At 47.2% G+C, this 20,891-nt stretch overlaps 1 protein-coding gene across 2 annotated transcripts in view; it reads left to right on the top strand.

The window, feature by feature from the left end:
• NPAS2 (neuronal PAS domain protein 2) overlaps positions 1-20,891 on the top strand; it is a 192,723-nt gene that overhangs the window by 55,672 nt on the left and 116,160 nt on the right. For both annotated transcript variants that reach the window (XM_043918575.1, XM_043918574.1), the window contains exon 2: positions 18,757-18,810. In XM_043918575.1, the coding sequence (XP_043774510.1) occupies positions 18,779-18,810 (32 nt within the window). In that variant the 5' untranslated portion in view covers positions 18,757-18,778. The remainder of the gene's footprint in view (positions 1-18,756; positions 18,811-20,891) is intronic.

The following is a 20,891-nucleotide window of genomic DNA, read 5'->3' as shown; positions in this document are numbered from 1 at the left end:
TGTTGTATATTTTAATACTTATATTTGTTGTTCAGTCACTCAGTTGTGCCCGACTCTTTGGGACCCCACGGACCACAGTACACCAGGCTCCTCTGTCCTCCTCTATCTCCTGGAAAGAAAAAGTGTTAGTCACTCAGTCTAGTCCAACTCTGCAATCCCGTGGACTGTAGCCTGCCAGGCTCCTCTGTCATGGAATTCTTCCAGCAAGAATACTGGAGTGGGTAGTCATTCCTTTCTCCAGGGGATCTTCCCAACCCAGAAATGAACCCAGGTCTTCCTCGGAGTTTGCTCAAATTCATGTCCATTGAGTCAGTGATGCAATCTAACCATTTCATCCTCTGCCACCTCCTTTTCAATAATGAACTGGATTTTACCTAATGAAAAATGGCCTAAGATCTTGACTTTTTCATTCTGAAAGAAAGCAGGAAGAGATTACTATAAACATGCATTGCTTCTCCCTCTGAAAACAATAAGATAGCTTTTTAACATTTTCATGTAAACTAGACCATCTACTTTTGTTTCATTTGTTGGTTGGTTTCCTTTTCTCTCAAACAAGCTTGTGAAAATGAAACGTATTTCTGTTTATGTTTATAACATTCCCAAATCTGAGTGTGGCCTTGGAATAATGATTTTGTTCTGTTCTGAAGAATCTGATAGTTTTTTTTCAAGGACTCAAGAATTTAGCATATTCTAAGGGCTGAAGACTGCATGACCCAGGTAAAGATAAGAATATAGCACCAGCATGGAAAAAGAATTTGAAAAAGTTTATACATATATATGTATATATATAACTGAATCACTTGGCCATACACCTGAAACTAATACAATGTTGCAAATCAACCATACTTCAATATAAAATAAAAATTTAAAAAAAAAACAGTGCCTCTACAAAGAGTATAACACCAGTAAATATACTGAATTGCTTAGTTAAGTAATCAAGTCATTGGAACATGCTTTGCGATAAAGCTGCATTGATTAATACATTTATTGAAGAGTAGTTTGGACTAACAGGGTCAACTGATTTGAAGAGCATTCCACTCTTCCCTTTGCTAAATTTGGCTAAACATATAAAGTAAATTATTAAAAATTTTTTTAAAAGTATCCAAACTTTCTTCCATTTTACCCAGGATTTCAAAGTTTAGAAGTTGTTAGTTGTGGCCTCATGGAAGCCAGGTGTGTGATAGTCTGTTAAAGAGACTAAGGGGTGGTGATGAGCTTTGCTTTGCAGAAGGGTCCGGAAGAAAGGGTGGGACTCATGCTCCTCAAGCAGGTGGGCCGAAAGCCGCTCACACATGTAAAGCATGATTCAGTTCACAGAAATGTTGTGTATCACCTGCTCTTTGGGGAAAATACTGTTATGCAAGCTGATATGCCTGTATGGGAACCTTTTGGATTGCAAGGGATGTTTGAAAGGGCTTGCCTTGCAGGTTCCCTGGGAGCTGGTAAATATGTTTGGAATTTGAAAATGAAGCTAATTGACGTCCGTGGTTAGCATCTGTTACTGAGATGAGGGCCAGCACCTTTTGAAGGCTTCCTGGATTGCTCTAATAATCCCAACCATCTGAGCTAACCTGCCTTGCCCTTTTACTCCGCAGCTCCCCATCTAGGTGTTTGACAGGTATTATGTCCTTAAATCTCAGCTGCCCTGTGAAGGTGAGAGACAGAGCAGAGAGAGGCTCAGTAACTTGCCCGAGGTCACTTGGCGAGTTAAACCACAGAGTCATATTTTGAATGCATCGGATCTTCACTGTCGGTTGGGGATGGGGAAGGGGCACCAGGGCGCAGCATGTGTGCTAAACAAGCATGTGAACAAAGACTTGAGGACTGTGTCGAGGCCCAGTGATGTTCTGACCTCTGCCTTACTGTTCTCGAGAAAACTTTTCAGAGAAGGTCATGGCTGAGAGAGTCTGGGTGAACAGTCCCGAAGTCGTGGGTTTTTAGATGTGAACATATCTCAAAATATTCTTGACAAAACCTTCTGATGCCCCTGTTACAGAAATGAAACACTGGGGGAAACAATGCCCAACATCTTACACATCTTCGTTTACAGACCTGGTCTCCACGGGCCACAAGGCCACTGCTCTGCTGGGAAGCTTCCATGGTGCCTTAGGCTGACTTGGGTCTGCTCCTGCTCCAGGGGCACCAGTGAGCTTTTTCTGGGGGTGAGCTAGGGGCCCTGTCCTTCCTGGGAGCCCTGGGGAGCAGGATCTGGCCCCCTGCCCAGGGACCCCAGCATCAGCCTCCAGGTTTGTGCTGAGACTTCAGACACCAGGACCTGGAAGTAGGTTAGATCACCCAGGCCACAAGGGAGCCTCCCTCCCATTGTCGGATGCTTCGTACAACTTCTGAGCCCGAGGGGCCGAAGGGGTGGCCTTTCCATCTGTGTAGCTGCAGCCTCACTGAACACGGGCATCGTAGGGACGCTGCAGGGCCTGCCCTCCGGCAGGATTCAGGGCCCACTGGTCTTGGCATGCTGACCCAAGTCCATCCTTACCTAGAGAGTGCCCAGAGATTATCAGTAGTGGAGGGTGGAGGGAGCCTGCTCCTTGGATGGCTTGCAGTGAATGGCTTTGTCAGAGTGCAGGATGGTGTCTGTTAGGGCCGTTCAGGGGAAAAGCATAGGATGAGACAGTCATGATCGGTTAAGCTGACATGGAAAACGAGAAGCAGAGCTTTTGTTGTTCAATCGCTCAGTTGTGTCCGACTCTTTGTGACCCCATGGACTGCAGCACACCAGGCTTCCCTGTCCTTCACCATCTCCCAGACTTTGCTCAGACTCATGACCATTGAGTTGATGATGCCATCCAGCCATCTCACCCTCTGTCACCCCCTTTTCCTTTTGCTTTCAACCTTTTCCAGCATCAGGGTCTTTTCCAATGAGTCAGCTCTTCGCATCAGGTAGCCAAAGGATTGGAGCTTCAGCTTCAGTCCTTCCAGTGGAGATTCAGGACTGATCTCCTTTAGAAGTGAGTGGTTTGTGCTTCACTGAAGTTTCCATCACTAACTCACGCACCAGGTACCCAGCACGATGCCTCCCAAAAGATGTTCTGGGACTGCTCTCTCTCACCCCTGAGACCCGGCTGAGCATCCTGAGGAGAGGTCGTGTCTTGCCTTCTCCCTGACCCCCTGAAGCCTCCACCCGGGCTGCAGAGCTGTGAGAGAAGCAGCTTATTCCACCACAGTTTTGTCTTTGAAGGCAGGGAAGTCAGGGTATACACCATTCTCTTCCTGCAGTTTTTTTTTTTTTTTTTTCCAAGAACCATTTTCTCTACACTTGCTTTGAGTTTTCCTCATTCCCGGGTCTCTGTCTGAGCCCCCTAGGCGGAGCCCAGAGCCTCCAAGGGCCTGGGAGGGGATAACCTGGGCGGAGGAGGGCTGGGAGGCACTGGCCCTCTCTCGCCGCGGCCCTGCCTCCGCGTCACTGGTTCGTCACCGGGGAAGAACCGTGTTGCTGAGCTGACCTACTTTTCCTGTTTGCCTACAGCAGGCTAAGCCTGTTTAGCACGGTCCGGAGGGGCCAGGCGGAGCAAGGAGCTTTCTGAGTCGTGCAGATGGCAATCTTTGGAGGAACGTGATTTAATCTGGTTGTCCCGTTTTCCGCTAGTCTAAAGAGTTAGGACCCGCGGCCTGAGGTGACCCAGGGCCAGCCCCCGAACACGGGGCCGCCCAGCTCTGGAGACTCTCACAGACAGAGGAGCCTGGCAGGCTGCGGTCCATGGGGTCGCCAAGAGTTTGACATGACTGAGCAACTAAAACTTTCACTTTCAAATTTCATTTTATTGCAGTAGAGTTGATTTATGATGTGTTCAATGTCTGCTGTACAGTGAAGTGATTCAGTTATACATATACGGACATTCTTGTTCATAGTTTCCATTATGGTTTATCACAGGACATGGAATAGAGTTCTCCGTGCTCTACAGAAGGACCTTGTTCTGTATGTCATAGTTTGTGTCTGCTAATCCCAACCTCCCGGTCCAGCCCTCCCTCATCTCTCTCCCCTCTGGCAACCACAAGTCTCTTCTCTATGTCTGACCCTGTTTCTGTTTTGTAGATAAGTTCACCTGTGCCATATTTTAGCTTCTGCATGTAGGTGACATCATATGATATTTGTCTTTCTCTTTCTGACTTAGCATGTTACTCTGTAGGTCTATCCATGTTGCTGCAGATGGCATTATTTCGTTCTTCTTGATGACTGAGTCATATTCCATTGTGTGTTTATATACATATATATATGTCTGTATCACGTCTTCTTCATCCATTCATCTGTTAATGGACATTTAGGTTGCTTCCATGCTTTGGCTACTATAAATAATGCTGCAGTGAACATAAGGAGACATGTATCTTTTTGGATTATCGTTTTCTCTGGATGTATACCTCGGAGTGGGATTGCTGGATCATATGGTAGCTCTATTTTTGGTGTTTTCAGGCACCTCCATGCTGTTTTCCATAGTGGCTGCATGAATTTACATTCCCACCACCAGTGTAGGAGGGTTCCCTTTTCTCAGCACCCTCTCCAGCATTTGTTACTTGTAGACTTTTTCGTGATGTCCTGTCACACTTTTATTCTTAGCTGCATGTCACTGTATTGCTGCTTATGGGCACAGGATGGTATCTCTTAGGGTCAGCCAGGGAAAAAACGTAGAATGAAATAGTCATGATCAAATAAGTGGACATGGGAAAACCAGAAGCTTAGCTTTACCTGTGGTTTATGTCACTAACTCGTGTATCACGTACCCAGTACTTATTCAGTCATGTGCAACTCTTTGCAACCCCATGAACTGTAGCACTTCAGGCTTCCCTGTCCTTCACTCCTGGAGTTTGCTCAGATTCATGTCCCTTGTGTTGACGATGCCATCCAACCATCTCATCCTCTGTCACCCCCTTTTCCTTTTGCTTTCAGCCTTTCCCAGCACCAGGGTCTCCTCCAATGAGTCAGCTCTTCGCATCAGGTGGCCAAAGTATTGGAACTTCAGCTTCAGCATCAGTCCTTCCAGTGAATATTCAGGATTGACTGGTTTGACTGGTTTGACTTTAGGATTGACTGGTTTGATCTCCTTGCTGTCCAAGAGACTCTCAGAAGTCTTCTCTGGCACCACACTTTGAATTCTTTATGTGCTCAGCCTTCTTTATGGTCCAGCTCTCACATCTGTACATGACTACTGGAAAAACCATAGCTTTGACTAGATGGACCTTTGTCAGCAAAGTAATGTCTCTGCTTTTTAATATGCTGTCTAGGTTTGTCATAGCTTTTCTTCCAAGGAGCAAGTATGTTTTAATATGCCTCCCAAAAGACATTCTGGGTCTGTGCTTTCTCATCCCAGAGCCCTGGCTGAGTGTCCTGAGGAAGGGTCATGTCTTGCCTTCACCCTGCACCGTGAAGCCTCCACGTTGGGCTTCAGAGCTCAGGCGGGAGGGGTGTTGGGCCGGTGGGCGAATTGCGCATCGCTTGGTGTCACGTCCGGAGATTGCTGTCCAGGGATGGATGTGAGTAAGGACGGAGGTCCTCTAACTTACCATTAACTTATACCGTGAATAGCCAAAGGTATAAAACTGGACCTTTCCAATCCTGCCGGGTTGACCATTAAACATATGAAAACCAGACATGTCTGATGCTCTGCTTGCTTGGTGAACAGGACTGGGTCTCAGCCCATGGCTGTCCTTCTACCCATGGCAGGGTCATCTCAGCAGAGATTCTTCAAGTCCCCTCTCTGGGGTAAGGGAGGAGAGGTGGTTTGCTGGGGGTTTCCTGCCTGATGTACTGTTTGCATCTGTTCTAGATCTCATCTTCCCTTCATGTCCAGAGGGCAGGCCTTTCCTTAGACTTTGTGCAAAGGATCTGCAAGTGTTAAGGAGAAATGCAGCTGCTGGGACATTTAGGGGCTACCTGCGACCCACCTGTCCCGCACACCCTGGTGTACATTTCATAGCGGTGGCCAGGGTTGGAGAGACAGGGTACACGATGTTTCTGGGGAGCCCCAGGGAGACTCAGGCCATTGCTGTGCTTTACTGTGGGGACATTTGGAGGGCAGCATCCAGCACAAGAGGGGACAACACGCTTCCTGTGTAAACTGGCCTCTAACCAAAGCCTGTGGTGCATTCTAAAACATGACCGTGGCCACGGGGCCTTCCTGGGATGGATCCTTCATCTCACGAGCCCAGCTGTTCACTAGAGGGTGGTACTACCTCCCTCATCAGAGGCTGCTCCCTGCTGAGTGGGACCAGGGCCCTGGGGACAATGTGTCAAGAGCAGCATGACCCCCAGCAGACACTCCACCAAGCTAAAGGCATCCACCTGTTTTTTTTCCAGTACAGACAGGTCTGGACATCAGTCACCATGACCAGTTTCCCAACCGTGAGTTCCAGATCAACCCAGACTCTCACATCAGGTGGGGAAAGGTGTCCAGGTGGTGTGGATGGACCTTCCTTCTCTCATCCTAGGGGAAAACCCTGCCCCAGGCAGCACCTGCTTCCCCCGGGGAACTGGGCTCAGCTGAGTTGTACATCGGGAACTGACAGAAGGAGCGTGGGATGATCTAACTTCACGGGTTACCTGTGAAATGAACACAGAAAGTCACGGTAGAGTTGGGAGCATCAGGGGAGTGTTCTGTGGGGCCCCTGGGCTCGGAGCAGAGGTGGTGGGCTGGAGCACCTTGCCTTTGCTGGGAGGGCGGTGCTCTCTGTTTAAACCATAAAGAAAAGAAGTGATTGCAATGATGGAAGAAAAGGGAAGATGATGCACAATAAGGTTACTTGGTGCCAACCGGGTGTGCGGCAGTTGGTAAGTCACCTGTAGCTCTAAAGATGCTGGCCTCACCCCAAGGTCACCATGGCTCACTGTGCCTTAGAAAGGGGGCAGTTCACCTTTCTCACCTGGCCCACCCTCTGCTAAGTGCAGATGAGCCATCCTGATGTGCTCTTAGGAGGACAGTGAGGGCTTATCCCCCACTTACAGATGAGGTCATCACTCCCAGTTTCCATCTGGACCATGGGGCGGAGTGAAGGAAAGAGGCCAGAGGTAACACAAACATAGATCTCGTTAGCTCCAGACTAATTTTTCCTGCTTCATTGGAAGGACTGATGCTGAGACTCCAATACTTTGGCCACCTGATGCAGAGCTGACTCATTGGAAAAGACCCTGATGCTGGGAAAGTTTGAGGGCAGGAGAAGAAGCGGATGACAGAGAATGAGATGGTTGGATGGCATCACTGACTCGATGGACATGAGTGTGAGCAAGCTCCAGGAGCTAGTGAAGGCCAGGGACGCCGGCGGGCTGCAGTCCATGGGGTCGCAGAGAGTCAGACACGATTGAGCAATTGAACAACAGCAATAGTTACAGAAGCATCCTATACCTTTATTAAACATTATTTATTTGAAGCCCTGATATCAAACCACAAACTCCACAGCCTGGGTGTTCAAAGCAAATTTGACTTCTCCTTTCAGGACATCTTTTTCTTGTGCTCTCTTGGCAAACTCGAGCCTGTTAGGATGAGCGCTTCCAGGCGCGAAGGAGCGTGAGGACCAACTGTTTGGTGGACGGGGGTGCCGGGCTGCCACAGCGTTTTGTAGATTCATTTCCGTTTATCTGTTGCAGCTCCCAACAGAGGCTTTCACTGACTCAGTTCCGAGCATGACTCACAAATCTCCTTTCCCCTCTTGGTGATTTTTATAGGCATCTTTTGTCCACATCCTGACCACACACCGACACCCATCAGATTCTCTCGTAAAGTCTGCATTATGCTGTGCAATCTGAACTCTTTAGAGAGGAGCTCCTAAAAGGAACTGTCAGTGATGAGAACATAAGTCCCAAAGGTTGCAAGAATCACATGTCATGTTAGAATGACCCTTTGATCCAGGTTTAGCAGTGATTTCTCTCTTGGAAAGTCTTTGCTAACTGAACAATGTCATTGCACATTTGCTTAATGACAGACTTTCTAACTTTCTCCTTCCATTCCTTCATTGTTTATGTCACTGTTGCCCTGAATAATGAATCATCAGACCCTTGGAAAAAGGAAAATGTGAAGGGAGCATCATGATCTTAATAGGCAGATGAATCCTCAGCCTCGACCTTAGAGAGGCTTGGGGGGTCATCCTCATAGGGTCACGGGACCTCACTGAGTCGGGGGCTCTCCTCAGTTTTTCCTAGGAGTCCAGCTCTGTGAGGCCCTGGCCAGCTGGCCAGGAGGGGTGGGGAAAGCTTTGGTGAAAAGTAGACCCGTCCACCTCAACTTTCCCAAGTCACAGAATGTGAGGGATGGTGCTGAGAATGGCTCCGCTTGATAAGAGTTGGGGTTGCAAGAGTGGGTGGCTCTAGGTTGGCACCATCCATTTCCTTTAAAAGAACTATTTTTTCCCCCAGTGAATGAATCATTGTGACCGAAACAACATGCCCTGGAGAGGAAGAATTAAAATGTAGAAATTATTTCCTAGTCTCCGCAAAAGGACAAAGGAAGACAAGTCCGCACCGCAGTTTATCAGCGACTGTTTTTTCAGAGCTTTTTATTTCTTAAATATAACAAGGAAAAATCATTGCTGAGCTCCCACATGGAAGATGCAGATGTTAATCCAAGACGACACAAGGTCCTCTTGCCAGGCGCTGGCTGGGCTCTTGACAAGGCGCTCATGCTCTTGACAATAAATAAGCCCCAGCCAACCGGGGAGATATCTTTGAGTTTCCACTTGCTCTTGTTTGCAGTAGTTTTTCTATTTTTAAAAATTGTATTTTATTATTGGAGTATAATTGCTTTCTAGTGTTGTATTAGTTTCAGTTGCATAACAAAGTGAATCTGCAATATTTTTTATTTTTAATAACTGAAAGCCACCAGGTTTGGTTGGTACAGTGAGGAGGAATATTCAGATTTTCCAGCTACCTCAGGGCTTGTCATTCAAACCATTTCTCCCACAATTTGAAAATATCATGATTTTAGTTTTAAAAAACGTGGACCAAAATAAATAAATAAATAAATAAATAGAAATAAAAAAAACATGGACCTTGCAATGCAATAGGCCCAGGGTAGCCATTTCAGGGGGAATTCACCATGATGCAGAATGACCCACTGGGCCTCTCTAGGCTGGCTGTATAAAGAGTTCAGAATTAAAAAGATACTGAAGAGAAAGTCTGAGCACTGATTCTAGGAATTCTGTCTCATCCCCAGCTTGTTGTTACAAATAGTTTTATTGGGACACAGCTGCGCCTGCTCACTGACACAGCTTTGCACTTTCACACTATGATACAGCAGAGATTGGATGAAAAGTGAAAGTTAACACTCAGTCGTGTCCGACTCTTTGCGACTCCATGGACTGTAGCCCACCAGGCCCCTCTGTCCATGGGATTCTCCAGGCAAGAGTACTGGAGTGGGTCGCCATTCCCTTCCCGAGGGGATCTTCCTGACCCAGGGACTGAACCCAGGTCCCCCACGTAGCAGGCAGATTCTTTGCCATCTGAGCCATCGGGGAAGCCTGACATCTAAAATACTCAGCAGGTGGCTCTTTACAGAAAACCCTTGCTTCAGGGGACCGACATGCCTTACTGCGTGGGATGTTCACAGCCTTCTCTGAGCCCCAGGAGTGAGCTGCCAGCCCCCAGGGGGCCCTGTCCCCTGTGTGATGCATTAGCCCGGCGTCCCCACTGACACCCTGCGGGACTCGGGGCAGGTGGGGCCTGAGAAAGCAGCAGCACTGCGGCTTGCCGGTCCCTGTTCAAAGGCCAGCGTGTGATCCACGGTGTAGCGGGTGTCTGTGAGCATGAGCCCCTGGGAGGCAGAGATTTCAGCTAGGTCGCGGCGATGTCATCTGCAGACCTCATTTGTGGTGTTCTGTTCAGTTAAAGCCACGAGATATTCATCGAGGGCGTCCTCGGTCATGTCCCCCTGCATTCCTTTCACGCTCTCTTCCCTCTGCCTCTCATCCTCAGAAGGACCTAAGGTTCTACTGAATTACCACTGGCTGCTTCAGGCGGCACCCCTGTGTATGTGTCTGTCTCTCTGTCTTCCATGAGTACACAGAGGTTTTGACAGTGACTAGTAGGCAGACACAGTAACCCCACTCTGCCCAAAGGCCTGTGACAGGCTGAAGTACCAGTTCCTACGGCTGGCCTTCTAACTCATTGTCACGGATGACACTGTGTTTAATGGTAGCTGGAATCTGCGATGTTCTCTTTGTGCCAGGGACAAACGAGTCAGGGACTGCACAGCCCTGCTCGCTGGCAGCCGCAGGTGGTCTCTGGAGGGGGCGGGGTGGGAGCTCTTGTCTGGTTCTGGGGCTGGGAAAGCTTCTTCCCCCCATACAGCACTTCCTTCCCTGATCTGGAGCACCCCCCTCTGAAACCTGAGGTTGGTGTGACCCCCTTCGCGCTGTGGTGGTCTTCTCATTGGGCAGAGTGTGTTCATTAAGGCAGACAAGGAGAAAGATGGGCTGGAGGGGGGCCCAGGACCACGGCGGGAATGTCGAGGTCAGGGTGATCACCTGGGGCAGATGTGGGTGAACAGGGCTCTCCTGATGCTTCTGTGCTGTGGGGCACACACTGGCCCTCCTTGTTCATGGGCATCTCTCCTTTATGTCTCACACGTTTTCTACCTGGTGGCCTCCTGTTAGAATGAGGGGAACAGACTCATGAAGCTGCAGAGATTTGCTTAAGGTCATGGAACAAGTGAGTCTGAACTAAAATTGAAGTTGGTCTGATTCTGTGGTCAGAGGCCCACATGTTCTTAGCAGGCGATGGGTCAACTGAAGGATACACGGAGCCAGGGTCCCTGGGCGGCTTGGCCTTCCTGATTCCTTTAGGAGCAGAGACTGTGGCCCATTCCACCCACAGAGCTGCATGGAGATGAGACGATGGTTTTCCAGAACCTGGTGTTGGTTGAGGGTTGGTAGGGAAGCCATTGGCTCCTCTTGAAGGTGCTGGTTAAAGCGAGTTTTCTCTTTTGTCAGTAGCGTGTACCTTCAGATGTACCTTGTAAGTGCTGGTACCCTGGGTTAACCATGATCACTGAGGGGTTTGTGGGAGTTAGTATTACTCGGTATTGTGAGGATTCAGACAGGGTTTGGTCCTGGCTGTGTCCTTCCTCTCCTCCCCCTGTGCCTCCCTCCCTTCCTCCCTCCCTCCCTCCCTCTCCTCCTTCATTCCTCATGTATGTCTTGAGCATCTGATGTGGGTCAGGAGCTGGGCTGGGCATCGTGGCCTGGGTAATGGGTAAAGGCACTTTGTACCGAGCCCTTGCCATCCAAGTGGGGAACCAGATGTTGAGTGTCTGCTGTGGACCAGGCTTGTGCTGGCGCTTTCATACCTGCCAACATAATTAAGCTCTTGAAGAGTCACAGCTGGGGACTTCCGTGGTGGTCCAGTGGTTAAGACTTTGCCTTCCAATGTAAGCGGGGTGGGTTTGATGCCTGGTTGGGAAGCAAGATCTCACATGCCTTGCAGACAGACCATACAGCAGAAGCAGTGGTGTAACAAATTCAGTAAAGACTTTAAAAATGGTCCTCATCACAGCCTGGATGGGAGGGGAGTTTTGGGGAGAATGTTATCATTCAGTCTCTCAGTCCTGTCCGACTCTTGGTGACCTCATGGCCTGCGGCACGCCAGGCTTCCCTATCCTTCACTCTCTCCTGAATTTGCTCAAACTCGTGTCCATTGAGTCAGTGATGCCATCCATCCATCTCGTCCTCTGTCACCGCCTTCTCCTCTGCCCTCAATCTTCTCCAGGATCAGGGTCTTTTCTAGTGAGTCAGCTCTTCACACGGGGGAGAATGGATACATACGGCTGAGTCCCTTCACTGTTCATCTGAAACTATCACAACATTGTTAATTGGCCATACCTCAATACAAAAAAATTTTTTTTAGTATTTGTCCTCATCAAAAAAAAAAAATCTAAAAAAAGTCACAGCTGTAGGTGGACAAGCCAGTCCTCTGATCCGAACCCCCAGTGCCTTCCTGTGTCACTCAGAGCAGAGGCCAGCTCCAGCCAGTCTCCCTGGGTGTCTCCCCGTGCTAACCCCCCCCATCACGCTGCCCCCCTGCCCTGCCTGCCCCTCACCACCTAGGTGCCATGGGAGCCTCGACTCTTGGGGAGTATCTGTTGAATCATAGAAGAACGCACGTGGGTATCATCTTCATGCTTCAGTAAAGACACTTCAGTGCGTCTGCACAGAGAGATGCTCCGCGCATGAACCTCAGCATTGTTACGGATCAGTTTTTCCCAAACTGATCTTTAGAGTCAACACAGTCCCAATAAGCATCACAGCAGCCATTTTTTATAGACATGGACGGTGTCGATTCTGAAACTTACATGGAAATGCAAAGAACTAAAATAACTAGGAATCTTGACAAAGAAGAACGAAGTTGGAAACTCTTTATGCAGTTGAGAAGCGTAGCTGTCACCCCCTAACTTCTCCGTGGTTCCTTTGACCTGTTCTCATGGGACTTGTCTTCTTCCCCTTGCCCTCTTCCCTGTGTGCCTTGGGCTCCTCTAGCTCCTCCTCATCACGAGGTGAAAGAGTGACTCAAAAATACAAGAGGGGAGGGATCCACATGTTTCTCACAACAGTCAACAGGAGGAAGCAACCCAGTATCCATGGACAGAGGGTGGGTAAACGGAAGGTGGTCTATGCATACGGTGGAATATGATTCAGTCTCATAAAGGAAGGAGATTCTGACACACGCCAAGACACGATGGATCTGGAGAGTGTTATGCTAAGTGAAATAAACCCATTGCCAAAGGACAAATCCTGTATAATTCCACCTATATGAAGGCCCCAAAGAAGTGTGTGTGTGATTAGTTGCTCAGTCATGTCTGACTCTTTGTGACCCCATGGACTGTAGCCCGCCAGGCTCCTCTGTCCATGGGATTCTCCAGGCAAGAATACTGGAGTGGGTTGCCATTTCCTCCTCCAAGGAATCTTCCCAACACAGGGATTGAACTTGTGTCTCTTGCATCTCCTGTATTGATAGGTGGATTCTTTACCACGGAGCCACCTGGGGATGAAGGCCCTAGAGCTGTCAAAATTGGAGACAGAAAGTAGAATGGTGGTTATCAGGGGCTGAGGGAGGGGAAATGGGGCTTCGGTATTTAATGGGAGCAGATTTTCAGTTTTACAAGATAAAAGAGCTCTGGTGGTGGATGGTGGTGATTGTTGTATGGCAGTGTGAGTGTATTTAATGCTTATGAACTGTACACTTTAAAACGGTCAATTTTGTTATGTGTACTTTACCCCGATTGGGTTTTTCAATGTGCACTTTACTTGTTAATTTCATTTTATATTGGAGTATGGTTGATTTGCAGTGTTGTCTTAGGTTTAGGTGTGCAGCAAAGTGAATCAGCTATACATACACATATATCCAGTTTTTTTCAGATTCTTTTCCCATATTGCTTATTACAGAATATTGAGTAGAGTTCCCTGTGCTGTACATAAGGTCCTTGTTGATTATCTATTTTATATACAGTTGTGTGTATATTAACCCCAGCCTCCTAATTTATTCCCTCCCCTCCCCCTCCTTCCCCCTTTGGTAAGCATAAATTTCTTTTCAAAATGTGTGTCTGTTTTGTAAATAAGTTAATTTGTATCATTATTTGAGATTCCACATATAAGTGATATCATGTCATATTTGTCTTTGACTTACTTTGCTTAGTATGATAATCTTAGGTCCATCCATGTCATTGCAAATCTTAGGTCCATTGTCATATCATTCGTTTTTGTGGCTGAGTAATATTCCATTGTATGTATGTACAGCATCTTCTTTATCCATTCTTCTGTTGATGGACATGAGGAAGGCATAGAAGACAGCACTAAACAGGATGTCAGCACAGAGTTTATCGGGCAGGTTCTTCCAGGGAACTTGGCTCAGGTGTGTTCTGTTTCCCCAGGTGCAGTGGAGCCTATCAGGCAAGGAAATGGGAGGGACAGGAAAGAAGAGGAAGTGGGTGTAGAGCATCAGGGCTTTGTGGATTCAGGAAGTGTTTAAGGACACACAGAGAGAAATCAGAGCTGCCAAGGTTGATACAGAATACCTATTAGTCATTTGTAGAAGTTTTGTGTATGATGTTCAGGCTGGTTTTAGAAAAGGCAGAGGAACCAGAGATCAAATTGCCAACATCCACTGGATCATCAAAAACTCAAGAGAGTTCCAGAAAAACATCTATTTCTGCTTTACTGACTACGCCAAAGCCTTAGACTGTGTGGATCACAATAAACTGTGGAAAATTCTGAAAGAGATGGGAATACCAGACCATCTGACCTGCCTCTTGAGAAACCTGTATGCAGGTCAGGAAGCAACAGTTAGAACTGGACATGGAACAACAGACTGGTTCCAAATAGGAAAAGGAGTAGTCAAGGCTGTATATTGTCACCCTGCTTATTTAACTTATATGCAGAGTACATCATGAGAAACGCCGGGCTGGAGGAAGCACAAGCTGGAATCAAGATTGCCGGGGGAAATATTGATAACCTCAGATATGCAGATGACCCCACCCTTATGGCAGAAAGTGAAGAGGAACTAAAAAGCCTCTTGATGAAAGTGAAAGAGGAGAGTGAAAAAGTTGGCTTAAAGCTTAACATTCAGAAAACTAAGATCATGGCATCTAGTCTCATCACTTCATGGGAAATAGATGGGGAAACAGTGGAAACAGTGTCAGACTTTATTTTTGGGGCTCCAAAATCACTGCAGGTGGTGATTGCAGCCATGAAATTAAAAGACGCTTACTCCTTGGAAGGAAAGTTATGACAATCTAGATAGCATATTAAAAAGCAGAGACATTACTTTGCCAACAAAGGTCCGTCTGGCCAAGGCTATGGTTTCTCCAGTGGTCATGTACAGATGTGAGAGTTGGACTGTAAAGAAAGCTGAGCGCCGAAAAATTGATAGTTTTGAACTGTGGTGTTGGAGAAGACTCTTGAGAGTCCCTTGGACTACAAGGAGATCCAACCAGTCCATTCTAAAGGAGATCAGTCCTGGGTGTTCATTGGAAGGACTGATGCTGAAGCTGAAACTCCAATACTTTGGCCACCTCATGTGAAGAGTTGACTCACTGGAAAAGACCCTGATGCTGGGAGGGATTGGGGGCAGGAGGAGAAGGGGACGCCAGAGGATGAGATGGTTGGATTGCATCACCGACTCGATGGACATGGGTTTGAGTAAACTCTGGGAGTTGGTGATGGACAGGGAGGCCTGGCGTGCTGCTATTCATGGGGTCGCAAAGAGTCATACAAGACTGAGTGACTGAACTGAACTGAGCTGTGTATGACGACGCAACCTCAGTTGTCCAATCAGGATTTCAGATCCTCAGCAAAGCAGGTTGAAGCTCGCATCCTCCTGTGAATGTTCTCTGTCCAGGGGCAGCTGGGGAAAGGCATGCCTTTTACCCTTTCCCCATGGCTGGAGCCTAACTCACGGCCTCGGCACACAGACACCACCCCGTTCCTTGGAGTGCAGACCTGGGTAGCACATCATTAAATGAATGGACCACATTTTCCATGTCTCAAAGCTTTGAACAGATTCCATATGGGAAACATTAAGCAGATGCCTGTTTGCAGATGTGCTAAGCCCACTTTAATTATGATACAAGCCTCAACCGCCGAATGGCGTGTCTCGCAAATCTATCACTAAAATATGCCTGCCGACCGGGGCTTGTGCGTAAACAGTTGAGCTGTGGCTGCACAATTCCTTTTCCTCTTTGGCTCAGATTGGTGTCTGGGCTCACAGCAGATGAACGCCACACAACGAAATTATCTCAGAGCAAAGATTCATCTGTTCCCATGAAGAATTGTTATTTAAGGTTATCATTTTTATACATGGTTCTATTGGATTAGCTCATGTTTGGTTTAGAATTTTTATAGCCATGTTCATGAACAAGCTTGGCCTCTAATAATTCTTTCTTTTAATGTTCTTGTCACCACCAGTGGGAAGCTACTGTTTAACACAGGGAGCCCAGCTCAGTGCTCTGACAACGTGGAGTGGCAGGATCGGGCCCAGGGTGGGGTGGGGGAGGAGAGGGAGGGTCAAGAAGGAGGGTACATATGCATACATACAGCTGATATAGCCCCGGGTTTGATCCCTGTGTTGGGAGGATCGCCTGGAGAGGGGAATGGCAGCCCACTCCAGTATTATTGTCTGGAGAATCCCTTGCAGAGAGGAGCCTGGCAGGCTATGGTCCATGGGGTCAAAAAGAGTCAGACACCAAAAAAAAAAAAAAAAAGAGTCAGACACGACTGAGCAACTAACAGGTTTTTTTCCAACATAGCTGGTATACGTATACTGATAGCCGTACACGCTGTTTTAAGCAGAAACCAACGAACACTGTAAAGCAAGCATCTTCCAACTAAAAAATAAAGGGACCTGAGCTTGCAGACATGATAGTGGATTGGAAGAAGTAGCATCTGGATAACTTTATTGTTAAAAAAAAAATTGCATACTGTCTTTTTCATGAAATGAGTTATTTTCATTTAAAAAATTGTGATCTGGAACTTGGAATTTCAAGAGTAGACTTTAGTGCATTTTCAAAGTGTCAATTCTGGAGTCCTGCCGTCAGACCCTCTGCTTGGAGACCAGAAGTACATGGACCATGGTGCCTCCATTTCCACGTGGTCCCTGCCCGTGTCTCCATCACACTTTGCTGCATGTTCCTGCCTCCAGTTCACCTAACTCTGGCCTCAGGACATCCTGATAGTCTTTCTGCATGGAGGCCTGGCTGGAGGGGGAGCCCCCGAGATAGAAGGGACCCTGGGGGGCATGTGAAGGAAAGGGAATCAGGAATGTGGCTCCAAGGATCGGAGGCTTGCGTGGAGAAGAGGACCCCTGGTCAGTGAGCCTGAGAGGCTTCTAGTGAGTGGCCTGGGAAAGTGAAGGCCCAGATGGTAAGGCCATCTCGATGATTTGGGGCTTTGAGAACGTTCCTGGATTGGTACTTTTCACATCTATGTGCCTTGACTGTCTGGGGAGTGTATATGTCTTTTAAAAAAAAAGGACAGCATCAGTATCTTACAGTTTTCTGAGTACAGGTCTTTTGCCTCCTTAGAGAGTTTTATTCCTAGCTATTTTATTCTTTTCATTGCAGTGGTAAATGGAATTATTTCCTTAATTTCTCTTTCTGATTTTTCATTGTTAGTGTATAGGAATGCAAGAGATTTCTGTCTATTAATTTTATATCCTGCAACTTTACCATGTTCATTGATTAGCACCAGAAGTTTTCTGGTGGCATCTTTAGGATTTTCTATGTATAGTATCATGTCATATGCAAACACTGACAGTTTTATTTCTTCTTTTTCAATTTGGATTCCTTTTATTTCTTTTTCTTCTCTGCCATGGCCAGGACTTCCAACGCTATATTGAATAACAGTGGCGAGAGGGGACGTCCTTGTCTCGTTCCTGACCTTAAAGGAAATGCTTTCACCACACTGTCATACCAAGTGAATTAAGTCAGAAAGAGTAAAACAAATGTCATATATTACCGTATATGATGTGGAATTTAGAAAAATGGTGCAGATGAACCTATTTGCAAAGCAGAAATAGAGACACAGACATAGGGGTCAAACATATGGACCCCAAGGGGGAAGGGGTGGCTTGGATGAATTGAAAGATTGGAGTTGACACATATACACTGTTGGTACCGTGTGTAAAATGAGAACCTACTGTATAGCACAGGGACCTCTACTCGATGCTCTGAAGTGACATGCTTGGGAAATAAATCCCCAAAAGGAGGGGATGTATGTTTATGTATGGCTGATTCACTTTGCTGTACAGCAGAAACTAAGAAAACAGTGTAAAGAAATTGTACTCCAATAGATATTTTTTTAAAGGGCAGCAATTATACTCATCTGGGGCCCCAGTTCCTCCAGGCTGCCTAAGAGGAGTTTGTATATTTGAAGGAACAGATAAATAATGTCATGAGCAGCTTTCAGGTTTAAGGCTTGAAATAAACAGATGCTGCTTTGAGCTAGGCCCAGAAAGCAGTTCCCAAAGTGTGATCTAGGGAACTAGGGGGTTCCATGAGATCAAAATGATTTTCCTAATGTTGGCATATCATCTATCTATTCACTCCCATGAGTATGCAGTGGACTTTTCTTTTTATTATCTTTGTTTGTTTTGATGTGGACCATTTTTAAAGTGTTTATAGAATTTGTTATAATATTGCTTCTGTTTTATGTTTTGGCTTTTTGGCTGCAAGGCATGTGGGATCTAGTTCCTTGACAAGGGATGGAACCTGTGCCCCCTGCACTGGAAGGCAAAGTCTTAATCACTGGGCCACCAGGGAAGTCCCTATGGTGGACTTTTCCAGAAATGCCTTAACATCTGTCAGCTACATCTCTCTGAAGCCTAATGGACAGCATGCTTGTATCTTTAAGATTTTTCAGTTTTCACCCACATACACAAGAGCTCTTCAGAGCCCTCAGTCATTTTTGAGCATGAAAATGGTTGCTGGAACCAGCAAGTTTGAGAAGCTATGGACTAAAGCATGTGGTTTAATAGATCAGCCCCAAATGATGCTTAGTAGTAAAGAATCTGCCTGTCAGTGCAAGAGACCTGGAATGGATCCCTGGGTGGGAAAGATCCCCTGGAGAAGGAAATGGCACCCCGCTCCAGCATTCTTCCCTGGAGAATTCCATGGACAAAGGAGCCTGGCAGGCTATGTTCCATGGGGTAGCAGAGTCGGACACGACTTAGGGGCTAAACAAAAACAACAATAATGATGGCAACCAGAAAGACCTGGGAGAAAGGTTGAGAATCAGACAGTCATCATCTGTTCTTTTTTTTTTTTTTTGGGGCAGGAAAAACTGCAGAGACAATCTAATGGATGAAGATGAGAAAGACAGAGCAAAGAGGTAAGAGACATTTAAACTTTGCTTGTTCTCACTCTGCAGAGAAAGGCCCAGTCAGAGATGGAAAACACATGCCCCATGAAATACTGCAGGCTCTGCCCCCAGAATTCATACCAGTTACCCCAATTCTGTTCCTTACCCTGAAGTTACTCATTGTCTAGGACTTGCCAAGTTGTTTGTAGTTTTCACATGTTCGCGTAGTGACCCTGTTGACCCAGCCCTCTTTTTAAAGGCTTCTGGTTACTGCGTTTCCAGGATGGACACTCCTTGGCCAGGCGGCGTGACTGGAGCCAGCCTGGGGGCCCAGGCCAGCCTGGGTTCAAATCCTACTTCTGCTGTCAGGAAGCGGTTGGCCCTGGACAGTAATGGGCATAATCAGCTGCTCACACTGGACGTGGAGTAATCGTCCTCACTGGGCTGCAATCTTGCACGTGTGTTGTCTCAGCTTCCTCGGTTGCCGGGATCACGGCCGCTTGGCCCTGGTTTGGGGTTGACCAGAAACCCCAGCTTGGTTGCTGGCACATCAGTGCTGTTATAGCTATGTCTGTGCTTGTCCCTTCAGTGGACATTCATTGAATCCCTCCTGTACATGAGGAGTCATAAAGTGGATATTTTGAAGGTAAAGCCCAGTCGGATGTTATCAATTTCATAAAATCAGCCCAAATTGGCAGTTACTGCACCAGGCTCTGGGGATAGAGAGATGAACGGTAGGCGTCTTGCCCATGCGGGGTCGCAGGCGATGGTGGCGATGGGTAGGTGACCACAGATCATTAGCTTGCACGGACATGAAATGTCCTGTCTCAGAACGGTCTTTGCTCATGCCCAGCGGACAAGCCTCCCTCCTCCAGGCTCTTTCCTCTTTGTTCGTCCTGCCACCGCCTGGCTGGCAGGTCCTTCCCCAAGCCCCTGAAGCCCTCTCTTCTTTTTTTTTTTTAATATTTATTTGTTTATTTTTGGCAGCACTGGGTCTTTGTTGCTGTGTGGGATTTCTCTAGTTGCGGTGTGAGGGTTTCTCATTGTGATCACTTCTCTCGTTGTGTGGCATGGGCTTTAGGGCATGCAGAGCTTCAGAGGTTGTGGTTCCCAGGCTCCAGAGCCCAGGCTTAGTAGTTGTGACCCATAGGTTTAGTTGCTCCCTGGCATGTGGGATCTTTCCAGATTAGGGATCGAACTCTTGTCTTTTGCGTTGGCAGGCAGATTCTTTACCACTGAGCTACCAGGGAAGCCCCCCAACAACCTCTAACACACCCGCAGAGCTGAAGGGTCTGTCCGCCTCCCCTCACAGAGCTCACTGCCCAACTGTCACCTACAAAATCCCCTGCTTGTAAATGACGGAGCTCTCAGAGGTCACCCAGTTCAGCAGCCCCAGGGGAATCTGTCCTTCCATCTTGCCTGGTGGTAGGGGACGGCCTTGAGAACCATAAACCCCCAAGCACTCAGACCTCTGAGATCCAAATCACAGGGAATGTTTGTACTGTTTGTTCATTTCCCAAAGATTTCCTTAAAAACGTCAGGGAGCAGGGAAATGGCCTGAAGTGCAGACAAACTCAGACTGGGGTGGGGTGAGGATCGTTGGGGGCTCAGCATTTTCTAAATCTCTGCTTTTCCATTCGTTTGCAAGTTGTTCTGTAATAACTATTTATTTTTTAGATTCTTTTCCTGTGTATTTTTTTTTATTATAGTTGCTTTACAGTGCTGTCCTAGTTTCAGGCATACAGGAAAGGGAATCAGCCACAGGTATTCATGTATCCCCTCTTCCTTGGATTTCCTTCCCATTTAGTCACCGCAGAACAGAGTTCCCTGTGTTATACGGCAGGTTCTCACCAGTTATCCATTTTGTACGTAGTATCAGTAGTGTCTGTATGCCAATTCCAATCTCCCAATTCATCCCACCCTGCCTTCTTCCCTTGGCATTCATATGTTTGTTCTCTCTGTGTGTAATAGCAATTTAAACATTGGAACTCCCTTTAGACCTAAGGAACTCCTCGGATGAGTCTGACAGGCCCTTCACTTGGCACTGGACACCATGGCTGTCTTAGGCCACCACCTACACGGGTTGTAAAATCCACACGGGTCCCAAACAG

The sequence above is a fragment of the Cervus elaphus genome, chromosome 11, assembly GCF_910594005.1.
Source record: "Cervus elaphus chromosome 11, mCerEla1.1, whole genome shotgun sequence".
Lineage (NCBI taxonomy): Eukaryota > Metazoa > Chordata > Mammalia > Artiodactyla > Cervidae > Cervus > Cervus elaphus.
Note: the sequence above shows the minus strand (reverse complement) of the source record. Positions and strands in the feature narration are given on the sequence as shown.